General features: G+C 62.2%; 1 protein-coding gene across 1 annotated transcript; it reads left to right on the top strand.

The window, feature by feature from the left end:
- The first annotated feature begins 1,649 nt into the window (after positions 1–1,649).
- On the top strand, positions 1,650–16,158 carry LOC104343212 (unconventional myosin-Vb-like). The gene is made up of 37 exons (XM_086477737.1): positions 1,650–1,892; positions 2,829–2,939; positions 3,389–3,551; positions 3,650–3,794; positions 3,872–4,028; positions 4,215–4,355; positions 4,587–4,668; positions 4,868–4,975; positions 5,233–5,345; positions 5,451–5,716; positions 5,924–6,005; positions 6,311–6,451; positions 6,534–6,656; positions 7,082–7,165; positions 7,717–7,848; positions 8,019–8,116; positions 8,254–8,340; positions 8,431–8,542; positions 8,774–8,985; positions 9,201–9,357; positions 9,455–9,694; positions 10,469–10,678; positions 10,851–10,944; positions 11,077–11,222; positions 11,466–11,657; positions 11,753–11,986; positions 12,063–12,160; positions 12,777–12,963; positions 13,161–13,254; positions 13,455–13,610; positions 13,763–13,914; positions 14,253–14,342; positions 14,551–14,701; positions 15,126–15,396; positions 15,480–15,654; positions 15,825–15,905; positions 16,000–16,158. The coding sequence occupies exons 1-37, from the start codon at positions 1,650–1,652 to the stop codon at positions 16,156–16,158; spliced, it is 5,487 nt and encodes a 1,828-aa protein (XP_086333863.1).
- The last annotated feature ends 1,412 nt before the right edge of the window (positions 16,159–17,570 follow it).

Genomic DNA, 17,570 nt, shown 5'->3' with positions numbered 1-17,570 from the left:
CCCTCCAATTAGAGGCAATTAGCGGCCATAAAGGGGCTGCGGGCGGCGGGGGGGGAGTGCTGCCAGCAGCGGGGGGGGGGCGCCATGGCCGCGGGGGACCCCTACGCGCAGGTGAGGCGGCCCGGGGTGCTGCGGGGGGGGAGTCTGGGGGTCCCTGCCCGCGGGTCTGGGGGTCCCTGCCCGCGGGTCTGGGGTGCTCGTTGCAGACCTGGGTGGGGGCTCTGTGCCTCCCCCCGGGGCTCAGCGCCTCCCCCCGGGGCTCAGCACACCGGGTGGCTGCAGGTGCTGTGGCCTGGGTGTCACCCGGGGTCACCTCCCCACCAGCGCCCGCCTTGGTGGTACCTCGTGGGGTGCGGGGTGCCTGGTGGTGCGTCACCCGTGGGTCCAGCCAAGGGGCTGCCCGCCCTGCCTGGGCGCTGCCCCCCAGCCAGGCTGCTCATGGGGCTCCCTGACACGCAGGGGCCCGTGGCCCGGCAAGCCCAGCACCTCGCAGGGGTGCTCGTTGGAGGTGAGAAGGGTTTGGGGCTGCCTGGGCACCCGTCGGTCCTGCTTCTTGCCCAACCAGCCTGGCTGCTTTCACCTCCTGCACCCCCCCTTGGTCCAGCTCTGCCCATCGAGGGCTCTGCTGCTGTGAGCAGGCAGCAGGACAGGCTCTTGCTTCTTACTTTTGCTGCTCCGTATCAAAAATGATCACTGTGGCTGCAGGGCAGACCTAAAATGCGGTCCTTTCTCCCTGGGTGTACGACATGAGGCTGTGGGGCTGGAGGGCACTGATATTTCTGCAGGGGTCAGAGGTGCAGCCTCCACCATCGTGGCGTGTTTGAGGCGCCACCGCGGGCGAAGCGAGGAGGGTTTCTGTGCTTAAGGCCTCTTGTGTTGCCTTGTCCCAAACTGCCAACCGGGTTGGGACCAAAGCGACTGCGCGACCGACTTGGCCAAGTGCCCCGGGGGGGGGAGGGGGGAGGCCCTGAGGTTCCGTCCCAGCTTTCCCAGCTTGTGCCTGCTCCAGCACCGCCCTGGTGTTCCTTGGGAGGCGAGCTGGGCGCGCTAGCAGGGATGCTCTTTTGTCCGGCTGTGATTTCACACTAAAATCCGTTAGTGCCTTGCCGGGAAACTGTGTATCGTGCAATTTTTGCTCCCCCCAGCGGTTACTGCTCATAAAAGATAATGGCTTCCTGCTGCTGCTCCTCTGCTGAGCAGCCCCAGCAACCCGGTCCCCTTCCTTCCCTCTTCACTTCAGCTGTGAAGTCAGACGCTCAGTCTTCTGAGGACTCCTTGGATGTGAACCCGAAGTTCAGCCCCTTCCTGCCCCCCTCCCCAGACTTCCAGCCTGTCCAGCGCTTGTTTGATCAACTTTCGTGATGCATCAACACATGTGCTTTGCACACGGCAGACCTGGAAACCCTCGCTGCAAGCCAAGTTCGCTGGATTTGCAAAATCAGCGAGACCGGGATGGTTTTTCAGGCCCTGGTTTCTAGCAAGAGGCTGGCCCCAGCCCGCTGGGGTGGGAGCGTGATGTGTTCGAGCCCTGTGGCTGCTCTGCAATAGCTCCCGGAGCCGCTGGTGGAAACGGAGACACTCTCCCATCTCAGCCTGAGAGCGAAGCTGCAACCAGTACAGCCCCCCTGCCCCCTTATTGAGCTCGCAATATGGCCTCACCTCTGCCTGCTCAGAGCAGCCAGAAGGCACCGGCCCCCTGGAAGCAGCCCCTGTTCCCCGCAGTCTGGCAGAAGCTGCTGAGACAATGTCTGACAGCTCGGGGCTGCAGGCACCCATGCCAGGAGCGGGGGCAGCAGGAGCTGCTGTTCCCCGGCCTGGAAGCACAGGTCACCCTGTGCCAGCTTGGGGCTGAGTATTCACCCTCTTGCCAGTTGATGGAGTGCCTGCAGCAGGTTTTGAGGGGGTTTTAGCCCAGTTTTTAGATCTTTACTCCCATGATGTTGTGCTGCTTCGCTTGTGCTGAGTGTGGGATCCTGCTCCTTGCAGGGTGGCTCCAAAGAGGCTTTTTCCGAGGCATGAGGGAGGTGTTAACGCTTGGGTCTGGCTGCAGGGGGAAGCCAGGGCTCACCATGCTGCAGAACTGTGCCTTCATCAGCACCTGCTGTCTGCAGAGGGGAAACTGAGGCTGGCAGCAGCCTCCAGCAGAGAGAGAGCACTGGTCCCATGGGTGCCAGCTGGTCCCTTGCACAAATCTGCCTGCTGCAGCCAGGGAGCTGTAAATTTGGGGGGATGAAAAGGGCATGGGGTGATTTTTTTCTTATCTCTTTTCCTGTGCTCTGGCCTGTAGCTGGGTCTGCAGAGCTGGTGACGGCGTCTGGATCCGCTCAGCAGTTAGTGAAGGGTCTGTGCTGCACGTGTCTGCTCTCCAGCCTGGTATCTCTGCCCAGCCAAACCAGCATCATACTGGTGTATGCTGGTGCTCAGCACCTTCTGTAGTTCCAGAAACCTTCCCTGCAGCAGCAGGCGTGATTGCAGCCTCTGGGTGGGGCAGAGACAGGCCCCCTGCCCCATGCCAGGGCAGGACGGGTGCTGACCTTCCTGGGGTGGGCAGAGCTGGGGAGAAGCGGGGCTCCAGCGAAGGCACCTTCCTGCACATCTGGAGAGCAGCTGGGTAGAACCCTGCCTGCAGGAGCCAAGGGGCTGTGGGGGCACCTAGCAGGGTGCTGGGTCCCATGGCTTGCCCCACTACAGTGATGCTGAGCACTGGGGTGACTGTCTGAAGTGAGAGCCATGGGGAGGGCTTTGTTTGGAGGCTGGTGGCCAAGTGCTTTCCCTGTCTCTTGGCCATGGCTCTCTGCAGGGCTCCTCACCCTCCTGTGTCCCCGTAGGGTGCCCGGGTGTGGATCCCTGACTGTGTTGAAGTCTGGAGGGTGGCAGAAATAACCAGAAGCTACAAGGAAGGAGACTCCATTCTCCACCTCCGCCTGGAAAATGGCTCGGTAAGGCTGGAGCTGGGCAGCCCAGCAGGTCCCTCCTGTGCTTGCCACATGGTCGGGCATCCCCAGATGGGAGAGTTCACCTCTGCACCCCCAAACCAGCCTGGGCCTCCTCAGCAGGGTGTGGAGAGGCACAAACATTGCCTGGGTGTGTCCCATCTGGTGTCTGAGCAGGAGCCCAGACCACTCTTGCCGTGTCTGGCTCACCGTGCCCTGTGTCCCCTGACTGCCTGGTGAACTGGTCCTTGCTGCCTGCTCCTGCCTGACTTCCCAGAAGGCCTCCAGCTCAGCTCACTGTGCTGACTGGGCTGTGATTCCTGGTGGCTAACAGCCCGAGCATGGCCTGCAGACAGCATCCCTCTTGCAGCGCTGCTCCCCCCAGACCCATCCCACCTTTGTGGGGCCAGCTGACCCCGCTCAGCACTTGCCCAGCTCCATCTCCATCCCCGCAGGCGCTGGCCTACCCCATCGAGTTGCAGCTGCCGCCTCCCTGCAATCCTGACTGCCTCTCGGGTGCCGATGACCTGGTGGCCCTGAGCTACCTGCACGAGCCGGCTGTGCTGCATTCGCTCCGCCGGCGCTTCCTGGAGGCCAACGCCATCTACACCTACTGCGGTGAGCCCCGCGCACCCCTCCTGCTCCCCAGCCCCTGCCCTGTCCCTGGGACAGGTGCCCCTCCTGCCCCTGCCCTTTGCACAGCCTTCTTCCGCCAGGTATCGTCCTCGTCGCTATCAACCCCTACAAGCCGTTGCCCATCTATGAGGAGGAGGTGATTTACGCCTACAGAGGCCGTGAAATGGGGGACATGGATCCCCACATCTTTGCTCTGGCGGAGGAGGCATACAAGCAGATGGGGAGGTGAGAACATCGCATGGGAGCATCCCCGGGGATGCAGTGGGGAAGGGCTGTCCCCAGCTCACATCCTTCTCCGGCAGGTTTGGGAAGAACCAGTCCCTCATCATCAGTGGTGAGTCAGGCGCGGGGAAGACTGCGTCGGCCAAGTATGCCATGAGATACTTCACCACCGTCGGGGGCTGCCTGTGTGACTCCAGCATGGAGGAGAAGGTGCTGGCCTCCAGCCCCCTCATGGAGGTGGGTCCCCAGGGGGATAGCTGGGGTGTCCTTCCAGGCTCTCTCTCTGCTCCTCATGGCCTGTATCCCTCATGCGATGCCGTGTCTGTTTCCCCGCCCTGTAAAATGGGTGGCAGGGACTGAACTTGTCCATAGCACCTGGAGATCTGGGTGCAGCTGAAACCTCCTGCCCTCCTTCCTCACCAGGCCTTTGGGAATGCAAAGACAACGAGGAATGACAATAGCAGCCGCTTTGGGAAGTACATCGAGATTGGCTTCAGCCAAGTGCATGTCACAGGGGCCACCATCAAAACCTACCTGCTGGAGAAGTCCCGTGTCACCTTCCAGGTGGGTCTCTGGGGTGCCATGGGGATAGGGCTGAGTGGGAGCCCCAGTCTTTGGTGCAGGAGGGTGTTTCTCCTGGGCATCCCCTACAGAAGCAACACCGGTGCTGCAGGGTTGAGCTGGGAGAGGGGAAGGTGTCCCTCATGCCCAAATCTGGGGCTGCAGCACTGCTGCCGGGGAGCAGGGTGGCTCAAGCTGACCTGGCTTCTCGGTGATTTCCTTGCTCACCTACAGGCAAAAGCAGAGAGGAACTACCACATCTTCTACCAGCTCTGTGCCTCTGCCACCCTGCCCGAGCTCCAGGGCTTGGGTCTCTGTGAGTGTCCCCATGTCCCCCCCAGGGCACAGCTTGCTGCCAGCCTGTCCCACGCTGGGCAGTGCCAGGTCTTCCAGCTCTCCCCAGCTGGGTGCTGGGGGGAGGCTCTGCTGCTGCCGGGTTCCCCAGGGGGTGGGAGAAGGGTGGTCCCTGTGGGGCGAGTGGTGCTGGTTCACAGCCTGACACATCTCGCCCACAGGTGGGGCAGAGTCCTTCCACTACACCTGCCAGGGCCAGTGCACTGCTGGCCAGAGCACCGACGATGCAGCCGACTTGGACAGCACGCGCCATGCCTTCTCGCTCCTGGGTACCGTCCTGGGTGGGGAGAGGGTGGGCAGGGCTGGTCCCCAGGGCTGGTTGTCCCACTGCCCTCACCCTGATGCTGGTGTAGGAGTGCTGGTGCCAGACATCCCAGTGCTGGGGAGCTCAGCTGTCTACTGGCTCTTCCCACCCTTCTGGTTTGTGCAATGCTGGGGCGGGGGGGGGGGGGGGGACACGGACACACAGACCAGCATGGTGTGGGGGGAGCCTGCGGAGTCCCTCATGCCTGTGCTGTGCCCGTAGGCATCCCTGAGGCTGAGCAGCTGGAGCTATTCAGCACCCTGGCTGCCATCCTGCACCTGGGCAACATCGTGGTGAGAGGGAGGGACCGCCGTGGGGATGGCTGCTTCGTGGAGGTGGGCGAGAGCTCGCACCCTGCATCCCAAACCGAGCCCTGAGCTGCGCTGGCTGCAGGAGCCACACCTCAGCCACACCAGGTGACAGGGTCTGTCCCTTTGCAGCCTGCTGACCAGGCCCTGGGGCTGTTCTGCGCCCTGCTGGGTGTTGAGGCATCGCAGGTGGCGCGCTGGCTCTGCCACCGCAAGTTGGTCACTGCTGGGGAGACCTACCTGAAGCCCCTCTCCAGGCAGCAGGCGCTTGACTCCCGGGATGCCCTGGCCAAGTATATGTACGGGCAGGTCTTCAGGTGGATGGTGAGCAGGGTCAACCGTGCTCTGAGGTCAGCGGAGGGCCACCGTACCTCCATTGGCATCCTGGACATTTACGGGTAAGAGCAGCTCCCCTTTCCCAGGCTTCCTGGAAGAGCATGGTCCTGCTCCTGCATCAGCTGTGGCTGCGGGTCTGCAGCCACCAACTGCTCCAGCTGGGACAGTTCCCTGCACTGGGGCCAGTTGGGTGGCTGTGCCTGGAGCTGGTGGCTGGCTGGGGTGGCTCTGCCCAGCAGTTCCCTCAGACAGGTCTCTGCTGCCCTCAGGTTTGAGATGTTTGAGCTCAACAGCTTTGAGCAGTTCTGCATCAACTATGCCAATGAGAAGCTGCAGCAGCTCTTCAACCTGGTGGGTATTGCCCAGATGTGTCTCCTTGCTGGGAGCTAGTGAGCGTGGGCCCTGCAGGTCCCTGCTGCGCTGTTGCTTTTGGTGCTCTCCACCTTGCATGTGGCTGGTGCTTCAGTGCCTGCGAACACGGGGCTCTGGGGGGCTGCTGGAGCTGGGCACAGTCCTCTCGTTTCTCCTAAAGTGCTCCTGCTCCTGGAGAAGGGCGGCTTGGGTGTCTTTATGGAAACTGTCTGCAGCCTGCCTGGTGGCTTGGCCACCTTTGTCCTCTCCTGGTTCAGCGCTGCTCTGTTCTCCCTGCCCTTCAGCACGTCTTCAAGCTGGAGCAGGAGGAGTATGTGACCGAGGAGATCCCTTGGGTCTTTGTTGACTTCTGTGACAACCAGCCATGCATTGAGCTCATCGAGGGCCGGCTTGGCATCCTGGACCTACTGAATGAGGAGTGCAAGGTGGGCAAAAGGGGTGCTGGTATCGGCCTGCCATGGCTACCCAGAGCCCCCCTGCTGCCCTTCTGACCCATTTGCCTTTCAGATGCCCCAAGGCAATGATGGGAGCTGGGCCCAGAAGCTTTACCAGACCCACCTCAGCAGCTCTCACTTCCAGAAGCCCAAGAGGCCTGCGGATGCTTTTGTTATCTGCCACTTTGCTGGCAAGGTAGGGAAAGCTGTGGCAGTACAGCCCTGGGCAGGGAGGGCTCAGCAGTGGCTCTGCACCGATGGGCACCCAGCCTGCTGCGTCTAGAGCTGGTGGTGGCAGCTCCTGCAGCCTCCCACTGTCCCCAGTGGCTGTGGCAGCTGTCTGCACCTCCCAGGCTGGGAATTGGGTCCTGCTGGCTCTGCTGCTGCAAAGTGCTGGGCTGCAACTCTTTAACTGAGGGTAAAAATATGGAAACTCTGGCTGTGATGGTTCCCATCAGTAGCCTTGCAGCAGGGCAGGAGCTAGAGCTGGTGGTGGCCACGCTGCCTGACTCCTGCAAGGACTTCTTCCAAAAGCCTTGGACTCTGTCCAAGCAGAGCCCCACACCAAACTGGTCTGGGAAGCTGCAGGCTAATGCCAGTGCTTGCCTTGTCTCCTGCCAGGTGGAATACCAGTGCGATGGCTTTGTGGAGAAGAACAGGGATGCTGTCCCTGAGGAGCTGGTGGGGCTGCTGAGAGCCAGCAAGGTGAGAGCCACCCTGAGCAGGGGCTGTGTAAGGCAGAGCCTGGCCGGCTTGTGGCCCTGGGAGCCTGGGGCTGGGGAGGACTGACAGTGTAAGCTGTAAATCCCTGCCAGCCTGCTGGCACAGCCCTGAGATGTGGGTGTTCTCCACCTCGTTCCCCTGCCTTGGCCTTCCCCATCTTGGGGGACACCTTGGCCATGCCCTGCTGAGAGGGCTGGAGGGTCCTGCTGCTTCCAGGTCTGTAACGCTGTTTCTTCTCTCTTCCACCCTGCATGGCCCTGGCAGAAGGTAAGGGACATCTTGAAGGGCTCTTGAGCACCCCTGGGCAGGTGCCTGTGGCTTGCACCTAGCTTTTCCTGGGGGAAGCAGCAGGCAGGGACACAGCTGGATCTGGCAGATCTGGGCTGTAGCAGGGCAGAGGACCATGCACTGGGCTGGCCTCTGTGGAGCCTGTGGTCTCTTGGGGCTGTGTCTCCTGGTGGTGGTGGCTCTCTGGGTATTGGGTGATGCCCGCTGCAGGGTCTGCCTGGCTCTCACAGCTCTGCTCTCTGCAGTCTGCCCTGCTCGCTGAGCTCTTCCTGGAGGAAGGGGATGGCCGCAGGTCCAGCGGGCCCAGGGTGGCTGGTCGCCTCAGCCGCAGATCGCTGCCCAGTGGCCAAAAGAGCAAGAAGTCCATCTCGAGCCAGGTATGGGGGGTGTGTGTGTGGGGGGGGGGGGGTGGGGAGATGTGTGCTGGCCCTGAACAAGTGGGGTCCAGGTAGCCCCAATGGGGCTGATGTGTGTCCTGGCCTGGGGACTTCCACAAGCCCCAGGATGTGCTTTCTGGCCCTGACCACGCTTGCCTTGTCCTCTGCAGTTCAAAGCCTCCCTGAAGCGGCTGATGGAGGTGCTGAGCAGCACCACACCGCACTACATCCGCTGCATCAAACCCAACGATGACAAGCAGCCCTTTGTGTGAGTGCCTGGCCAGGGAGGCTGGAGGGGCTGGGGACACTGTGGGGCACTACTGTCCCTCTTGCCCTGGCCCCGCATAGCTTGGGGTGTGCTGGTCTGGCTGGGACCCACCCTAGATCAGCCCCTCTTTGCCCCAGGTTTGACTCCAGGCGAGCAGTGGAGCAGCTACGAGCATGCGGGGTCCTGGAGACCATCCGAATCAGTGCTTCAGGCTACCCCTCCAGGTAACCCCCTGTTTCAGCAGCACCCTGGGTGCTCCCCCCCGCCTTCTCCAGCCACAGCACCTCTGATGGGATGGGCTCTGTCCCCCACAGGTGGACATACCAGGAGTTCTTAGAGAGGTACAGGGCTCTGGTGAGCAGAGAGGAGCTGATGGTCACCGATGAGAAGCAGATCTGCAGCCTGGCCCTTGAGAGACTGCTCCAAGTAAGGGTCCTGCTGGGGCTGGGGGTGCAGCTGCGGTACCAGAGTATCCCTCGCAGAGGCTTCTCCCTCTGTGTGGGTGCCCAGTGGGGTACAGAAATGGGTGAGCTGGGGAGGAAGTCGGCCTCTAGGGAGGCTGGATGGGGAGATTGGTGGCATGAGGAGCATCGCTCTTGGGGGAAGCCTGGCTGGGGTGTGCCTTGTCCTTGGGACTGACTCCACCCTTGCACGCAGGACTCCAGCAACTACAAGTGTGGGAAGAGCAAGGTGTTTTTCCGGGCTGGCCAAGTGGCTCACCTGGAGGAGCTGCGGTACCAGCGGCTGCGAGCAGCCTGCACCCTGCTGCAGAGGCACCTGCGGGGCTGGCTGGCACGGAGGCGCTTTGGACGGGCACGTGCTGCGGCAGTCTGCCTGCAGCGCCATGCCCGGGGCATGCTGGCCCGGAGGTGAGCAGGGCGTGGGGCTTGGAGGGGGCTGCGATGAGCTGAGACAGAGCTCAGCCTTTGGCGTGAGCTGGCAGTTGTACGGGCTCTTGCCTGGGCTTTGACCTGGGTGTCCCCGTGGCATGGGCTGGGCTGCCGGCTTTGCCACCCCCTGCCCAGCGCTCTGCTGTCCCCGCCGGCTTTGCCACCCCCTGCCCAGCGCTCTGCCCTCCCCGCAGGTTTGCCAGGATGCTGCGAAGGACCAGGGCTGCTGTGCTGCTGCAGAAGACCCTGAGGATGGTTCTGGCCCGGCGCTCCTACCTCCGCACACGCCAGGCAGCCATCACCATCCAAGCCTTTGCCCGGGGCATGTTTGCCCGGCGTCTTTACCAACAGGTAGGACCCTGGCAGGGCAGCGGGTGTCCTGATCCCACCTCGGGGGAGGGGGGCTGGTGCTGCTGATGGTGCCACTGCCCCCTCTCTCCTTCTGCAGATGGTGTGGCACCAGAAAGCCGTGGTGATCCAGGCTGCTGTCAGGGGTTGGCTGGCCCGGACCCGCTACACCCGCCTGCGTAGGGCCGTCGTCTACCTGCAGTGCTGCCGCCGGCGGGTGCGGGCACGCCGGGAGCTGCGGCGGCTGCGTGTCGAGGCACGCTCGGTGGAGCACTACAAGCAGCTGCACAAGGGCATGGAGATCAAGGTGATCCAGCTGCAGTGCAGGCTGGATGAGCAGGTGGGTGCTGGCTTCAGCCCTCCATGTGTCCCCGGGCACCTGCTTGTTGCTGACCACTTGTCTCCAGTCCCTGTGCAGCCAAAACCGTGCCTGCCCTTGTCTCCAGTCCTCTCCTGGCCCTGGGAGGGGGGAGCTGAACCCTGCCTGACGCGTGTCCCCAGGCAGGAGTCATGCATCTGGGTGTCATTCCTGGATTTTCGATGCTCCCTATGGATGTGGGGCTGGTGGCCCTGGGGACGGGCTTGGCACCCCCTTGGGTGCTTGGTTGGGTGCAGCCTTGCGGCACAGTCGTGTGCTGGGAACAGTTCTGGCATGGCGTGTTGTCCCACCACGCTCCTGCTGGCTGCGTCTGCTGTCACCATCTGGGTGAGTGTCTCTGCTTTGGCTGCCACCACTCCGTTTCTGGGGGTGTCTGTGGAGGGGGAGGGAGGGCTCGTGTGGTGTGATCCCGTCTCTGGAGGTTGGGGGAAGCAGGGCTTGGAAAATCCTGCTGTTGGGGCTGGTCTGGAGGTGAGTAATGGGCTGTAAAGCCGTGGCCAAGCTTGTGCGTGGGTCCATGTGGGATGGCAAGTCACAGAGAGCTGCTCTCCCAGGCCTGAGCTCTGCTTGAGGTGAATGCCGGAGGCTCAGGGCCCCAAAGAGGTGGGTGGAAAATGGGGTATCCAGGTTCACTGCAGAAGGGCAGCCTGAGTATGCACAGGCTTTTACTGATGGGAGACATGTGGGGAATGTGCCTTTTGTTTCTGGCCACCTGTCTGACGTGCTCCAACCAAGGCCCAGGAGAAGCAGCGGCTGGAGGAGCAGCTCTTGGGGCTGAACAGTGCCCACGCTGAAGAGGTGCAGCGGCTGCGGGCTGAGATGCAGCGGCTGCGGGAGGATGCAGCCCGCGATGCCCAGGTCCAGCAGCTGCAGAAACGGCTGGCTGAGCTGGAAAGGCACAGCATGAAGAGCTGCCTGGACCGGGAGGTTGAGGAGCTCAGGCAGGTCAGTTTGTCCGGGGGATGTTCTTGCTCTGCTGGGGCTCCACGGGGCTCTCCAGGGACCTGGCAGCGTGCTGAGCTTCATGCTGTGGGGTAGTCCCTGGAGAAGACCTCTGGCAGCCAGGAGTGGCCTCAGGCAGGGCTGTGGCTGTACCTGCTCCTCTGCTTTCCCACAGCGCTTGGCAGAGGTGGAAGCCATGAAGCTGCAGCTGGGTGAGGAGAGGGATGCACTGGTCCAGCGCATAGTGGAGCAGTCACAGGATCTGGAAGGTAAAAGGGGCCCTCTGAGCCCCTCATCCCATTCCCCTGGGTCCTGCAGGCTTGGTGCGCTCCTGCACGACCCCTCGCAGAGGGGTCCTGGCTTTGTCTGTCCCCCAATCCCTGCTGTGTCTGTCCCCACAGAGCAGCACAAGCGTGCGGCACGGGAGAGCCAGGGGCTTCTGCAGGAGCTGGAGGAGGAGCGGGCCCGCTACCAGAGCCTGGTGCAGGAGTATGCCCGCCTGGAGCAGGGCTATGAGAACCTACAGGATGAAGTGGCCTTCCACAGGGTGAGGGGCTGGCAGGGACACAGGGAGGCTCAGGGCAACCCCTCCTTTGGCTCCTTGTGGGGAGCAGCAGTGCTGGCTGGTCCAGGGCACCCTTTGTGGGAGAACTGGGCTTCCCAGCTCACATGCGTGGGGGATCCCCAAGTCAAGGCATCCTCCTGAGGCTATTGCTGCTCTGCCCCTCCTGATGTGCCAGCAGGTGCTTGGGGTGCAGGGGAACAACTTTGTCCTTCTCTCCCCATCCAGCAAAGCACCTTGAGACGGTCCCCTTCGTCAGAGAGCTTCTTGGGCTCCGAGAGCAGCTACTTGTCCTCCATGTCCACAGCTCCCTCACGAGATGGGTCTGACCAGCAAGCTGAGGCTAGTGGTGACACTGGTGGGGACAGTGGGGTGGGGGTGATGAGTGGATTGTCCCTTCCCCTGGCTGTGGGGACAGCTGTACGCTGGGGCTCCTGGCTGGGAGCTGGTCCCATCGGGGAGGGGTGTCTGCAGGTGTTCCAGTGCTGGTGCCCGAACCTTGTCTCTGCACCCAGGGGCTGGAGGAGCACTGGCAGCCAGTGCCGGAGGGGCCACAGCCCCAGCCCAGCCGTGAGGTGCCACTGAACAGCGGTGTGGGCCAGGATCCCTTCGAGAAGGCATACCTTCTCCTCCTGGGGCGGCTCAAGGCTGTTAACGAGGAGCTGGCCCGGACGAGAGAAGAGCTGCGAAGGTCCAAGGCCCCCGTGGAGCTGGAGGAGAGGAAACCATTGGACTTCCTCAAGTGCAGGGTGAGTCCCACTGCCGTGAGCAGGGCCAGATCCAGGCTGGGGGGGCTGGCCTCACCCTGCTCTCCTCTCCCTGCAGAACATAGCTGAGTTGCTGGGGCTGGGCAGGAGCCCCGAGAAGGTGGCGGTGGATGATGACTTGAAGCATGCGTATGATGCAGTGCAGGTTGCCAATAGGTGAGTGTGATCCCATGGGAGATGGTTCCCAGCTGAGGACAGATTTCCCTGCAATGGGCTGCTGGATCCATGCTGCTCATGGGGCTTTCCCTGGTGTGGTAGCCAGCCATGGCTTGGATTGCAGCTGCCTGGCCTCTGCAGGGTGTGGTGCTAGGCAGCAGCAAATCCTCTTTGAAGCAGCCACCTCCTCGCGTGCTATGGACACTGTAGCCCCAGCTGGGCTGGGAGAGCAAGGGCACTCTGCCCCTCGCTGCCCAGCTGCGTGTGGGGTGGCCCTGGCTCTGCTTCCCTTCTCCCCAGCCCACCCAGCTGTGTTTTCCTAGGGGGACTGGAGCATCCCACCTTGCTCTGAAAACAGGCACCCCCACTGGATGTCCTAGGCTCAACAGGAGCCTCCGAAGAGGGCAGGGCTGGTGCAGCCTGTTCCCCATGTGCAGTTCAAGGGGAGATGCTCTGCCAGCCCAGCTGCTCCGTGCTGGGTGCCGGGACAGGGGGCAAAGGGTTCCCAGCGCTGAGGCTTCAGGGGAGAAATACCTCCTCAGCAGCCTCCCCAGCGGATGGGGTGTGGCAGCTGAAGGAGGTTGGTGCCTCAGTTTCCCCGGGCGTATGTGTGCAGGCTGCTGGCGAGTCAGCTGCGGGAGGAGAAGCAGCAGCATGAGGAGGAGGTAGAAGGGCTGCACCTCAACATCTGCTCACTCAAGCAGCTGAGCCAGCAGCAGGCAGCCCTCATCCAGGACCTGCAGCGGCACCAGGGGCAGGAGGGGCTGCAGCACCATGTCCTGCAGCTCAAGGAGGAGAACTGGGTAAGGCAGGGGGAGAGGGTGGGCAAGCAGGACTGGGCTTGGGGCTGGTTTCCACCCCTTTTGTCCTGCGGCAAGCTGCAGCAATGTGGGATACCTTGCTGCATCCCCCCGCAGCTCTCTTCCCACTTAGTGGGTGCTGGTGGGGGTGTCCAGCTGAGCGAGGCTGGCTGAGCCCTACTGGGGCTGTCCCTGCCCAGGAGCTGGCCCAGAAGCTGGAGAAACAGGAGAGGACCACACTGAAGCTCCAGAAGCAGCTGAGAGCCTATGCAAAGCAGATCCAGGAGCTCACAGGTAAGTGCCTCCTCAGGAGGGAGGCATGGGGCTGGCTGGAGGGTCACCAGCCTGGAGCATCGCCCAGTCCAAACAAGGGGAGCAGAGTCTCCCCAAACAGAGATACTGGGGATCATTGGCTTGGGCTGAGCTGAGGGGACCTGATCTGTGTCCCACAGCCCAGGACACAGCAGGATGTGACCTGTGCTCTTCTCCCCCAGTGACAAGAGAGACTACTGGGCCAGCGCAGGAGTTGGCAGCATCCGCTGTGGTCCTGTCCTGGTCCCCCATGGTCCCATCCCCGGCTGGGTTGTCCCAGGCCATGCTAGCGTGGAGGATGGAGGATGAAGGGCGCATTATCAAGGCCATTATCACAGGTAGGGTTTGGAGAGATGGGGCTCTTTACCCCAGCTTGGTCCCTGCTAGGGTTTCTTGCCAACCTCTGTGTGAGATCATCCTTTCAGTGTTGCTGGCTCAGGACCAGCTTTCCACAGCTGCCTGGAACCCAACTGTCCTGCTTTCCCTGCAGACTACAAACCACAGAGCAGCCCTGGGGCGCTCCCAGACCTGCCAGCCTACATCCTCTTCCTCTGCTTCCGGCATGCGGACCACTGCTGCGATGAGCCACGGGCCCGCTCACTTCTGGATGCAGCCATCAACGCTATCAAAAGGGTCATGAAGGTGCTGGGCTTGGGGGCGTGGGTTGGGCTGAGGAGCAGAAGCTTCACTGGCAAAGGTGAGGGTGGCACTGGGGCTGCAACCTGCCCCCCCACCCTGCCCAGGGCACAGCGTGTGCCCGACTGCAGCGTCCAGCCTGAGCATCTCCTGGGGTGGGGGGTGCCCCTGGGTGCTGCAGGGCTGCTGAGGGAGGGTCTGAGAGCTCGGACACCCCCCCCCCGCCCTCATCAGGCTGTAGCTAGCTCTGTGTGGCTGCCCTGCAGCTCCCGTGGGACGTGAGGGCTTGCCGTTGTCGCAGCCATAACCCTGCTGACCCCAGCGCTCTCTGTGCCCTCCTGCAGAAGCACAGTGGTGACTTTGACATGGTGGCACTCTGGCTTGCCAACACCTGCCGGCTCCTGAACTGCCTGCGCCAGTACAGCCAGGATGAGGTAGGGCTGGGCTGCGGGGGGGTCTGCCACCTCCCTCGGAAGGGTGGGAGCTTAGTGGGGATAGAGTTTGTCCCCACTGGGGCTGTGTCCTCGTTGCCCCCCCACCCAGATAGGTGGGGATGTGCTAGACTGACACTGCTCCATGCTTGCTTGGAGATGTAGCTGTGTCCCCTGGTACAACTGGTTCTGACCCAGCCTCTGCCTGCAGAGCTACTGCCAGGGGAACACGGCGCGGCAGAACGAGCATCGCCTGCAGAACCTGGACCCCCAGAACTCCTGCCGCAGTCTGGGTGCCCTGGCTGTCCAGCTCTACCAGCAGCTCATCCGCACGGCTGAGAAGCACCTCAAACCCATGATTGGTATGGCCTGGGCTTGGGGGGCTTGCAGGGCGCTCATGGGGTACTGGTTCAGGGAGGGAGCGCTGGGCTCAGCTGTGCCAATGGCCTGCTCTGTTACAGAGGCTGTACCCAGAGGGGGAAGGTAGGCTCTGAACTGGGGGGGGGGGGGGGGGGGGGTTGGCCTTCTATGAGAGACCATCTGCTCCTTGGGCATCCTGGCTTGGAGGAGGTGGCTGTAGGTTCAGCACCCTGGGGACTGTGGGGTGAGCTCTATTCCCCCATGCCCCACTTTGCAGCCTCCTGGAGCAGCGCCAGCCCCTGGGCCAGCTGTCCTGGAGGTGCCATCGGCCCAGCTGTGACGCAGGGCCAAGGAGCAGTGTGTTGGCTGCTTGAGGTACAACGCAGGGTCTCTGCCTCGTTATGACGAGCCTTTTCTACCCCTTAGTTGCCGCAATGCTGGAGAGCGAGCCCATACAGGGCTTGTCCTCCTCCTGCCCTCCTGGCCACCGCCGGTCCTCAGCAGCCCCTACCCACACCCTGCCTGAGCTGCTGCAGCAGTTGGGCTCCTTCCGTGCAGTGCTGGACCGTTATGGGCTGGCCCCCAGTGTGGGGCACCAGGCGCTGCGCCAGCTCCTCTTCCTCGTCAGTGGCACCACCCTCAACTACCTGCTGCTGAGAAAGGACACATGCTCCTGGAGCTGCGGCATCCAGCTCAGGTCAGTCCCTGGTGCAGGACTGGGTGGATCTGGGGGAGCTGGGGCATGGCCCGTGCCTCCCCCTGACCCGCTCTCCCTGGCAGGTACAACATCAGTCAGCTGGAGCAGTGGCTGCGGGCAGAAGGGCTGCAGCAGAGTGGGGCCCGCGAGGTGCTGGAGCCCCTGGTCCAGGCTGCCCAGCTGCTGCAGGTGAAGAAGGTGACGGAGGAGGATGCCAGAGCTCTCTGCAGTTTGTGCACGGTGCTCTCACCCCAACAGGTACTGCGGGCGGTTGGGGCTTGCTGCCTGCTGGGCACTCATCCAATCCTGGGGGTCCTTGGCTTCCCTGGGTGCACCAGGGATGCACTGGGGTGGGGACCACGCCATACCTAGAGGTGTCTGGATGTGCCCAGCCCTTCCCTCTTCATGGTCCCCACCGTCTCCTCCAGGTTGTGAAGATCCTCCGAGCTTACACCCCGGCTGTTGGGCTGGAGGAGCGCGTCAGCTCCAGCTTCATCAGCAGTGTTGAGGTAAGTGGGACCTGGCGTGTAGTGCTGGGGGGAACTGTCCCGCATGGGCCCCCTCAGTGGGGCAGCCCTGAATGTGAGCACTGTGTCCCCACAGAAGCAGCTGCAGGACCAGTATGGAGGGGGACCTAACCAGCTCCTGGTGGACACCAGCCACCTCTTCCCTGTGCACCTGCCCTTCACTGCCTCCCCCCTGCACCTGGATGAGCTCCACATCCCTGATGCCCTCAACCTGGCCTTTCTTGTCCGCCTCTGAGACCAGGTCCAACCCCACATCGAGGTGTGTCTGAACCTCCTGAGGTAGGGGAAGGCCAGGAAGGCTGGGGGCACAGCACTTGTGTGCCGTTCTGGGACGTTGCTTATTTATTGGAACTCTGGTGCCTTGTTTGTGGCACAGCCAGGGCCCACGGCAGTCATTGGCTGTGGGTTTTGACCACTTTTTAATCCTTTGAGGCTAATAAAAGTCTTTGCAGATAACTTTGGAGTCCTAGGCTGTCTGGGGTGGGTGTGCTGTTTGCAGAGTGGTGGGAGGGAGTCTGAGGGCTATCACTGGGGCAGTCCTGGGGCTTTTCATGAATTATGGAATGATTTGGGTTGGAGAGGGCTTTGAAAAAAATAATCTAGTTCCAAGCCTCTGCAATGGGAAAGGACATCTTTCACTAGATGGTGTTGTTCAAAGCCCCATCCAACATGACTTTGAACACTTCTAATGATGGGGTTCCCCAAGTTTTCTGGGCAACCTGTGCCAAAGTCTCACCACCTTCTTTAAGATATTTCTTCCTTAGGTCCAACCTAAATCTACTCTCTCTGATTGCTCTAGAAAGGCATCTGGTCCCAGCGAGGGCCCTGGAGTTCTTTGAGGGGTATCAGGGTCACTAATCTGGCAAAGCACTGATGAATTAATCAATTGACTTGGCCTTGCAGGGGCCTTGGTGCACTTTGGGACTAGCTGGCTCTGATTTGGGGCTCAGCAGGACATTTGCACCTCTTGGGTGCCATTTCCTCGTGCCCCCTGTGCTCCCTCCCCCTCCCACACAGGCAGGGAGCCGTTCTGGAGAAGCAGATTTTAATAGGATAAAACAAGACAATCTGTCCCATCAAAGCGACTGGGACCTTCTCAAATACACCCCGTCATCTTGATCACGCTGTGGCTCTAATGCCCCCTGTCCCATGCCTGTGCTGGCTGCCCGAGCCCTGCGCTTGCTGGGGGGCTCTGCTGAGCTGCTCCTCGTCCGCTTCTTCCCCCGCTTCTCTGCAGGGGGAATCTTCTGGGCAGGCTGGGACGGGGGCAGGTCCATCCCCACGTTCCCCCACAGCTCCTGGCTCTCCAGTCCCAGGATGAATTCTTCCAGCTTCAGGAAGTCCTCGCTGGTCTCAGGGATGCTGAGCATCTCATCAGGGCTGAGCAGCTCCTCCAGCAGCGCGAGCGAGGCCAAGTCCTGCTGGGGGCTGCCTGCGCCAGTGGCTTCAGGGTGCTGGGGCATGGAGCTGCTGCTGGCACCATCCTGGCTACATGCCACCATGTCCAGGGGGTAACTGAAGAGTGTTGGGGTGTCTTCGAGAGGCACCAGCTCAGGCACTGCAGTGTCATCGTCCGGGTCCCCAGGGCCTTTGTCGTTGGGGTCAGCAGAGGGGCTGAGAAGGACGTCACTGCCTGGGGGCGTCTTG

The sequence above is a fragment of the Leptosomus discolor genome, chromosome 24 (assembly GCF_034619465.1).
Source record: "Leptosomus discolor isolate bLepDis1 chromosome 24, bLepDis1.hap2, whole genome shotgun sequence".
Classification (NCBI taxonomy): Eukaryota; Metazoa; Chordata; class Aves; order Leptosomiformes; family Leptosomidae; genus Leptosomus; species Leptosomus discolor.
Note: the sequence above shows the minus strand (reverse complement) of the source record. Positions and strands in the feature narration are given on the sequence as shown.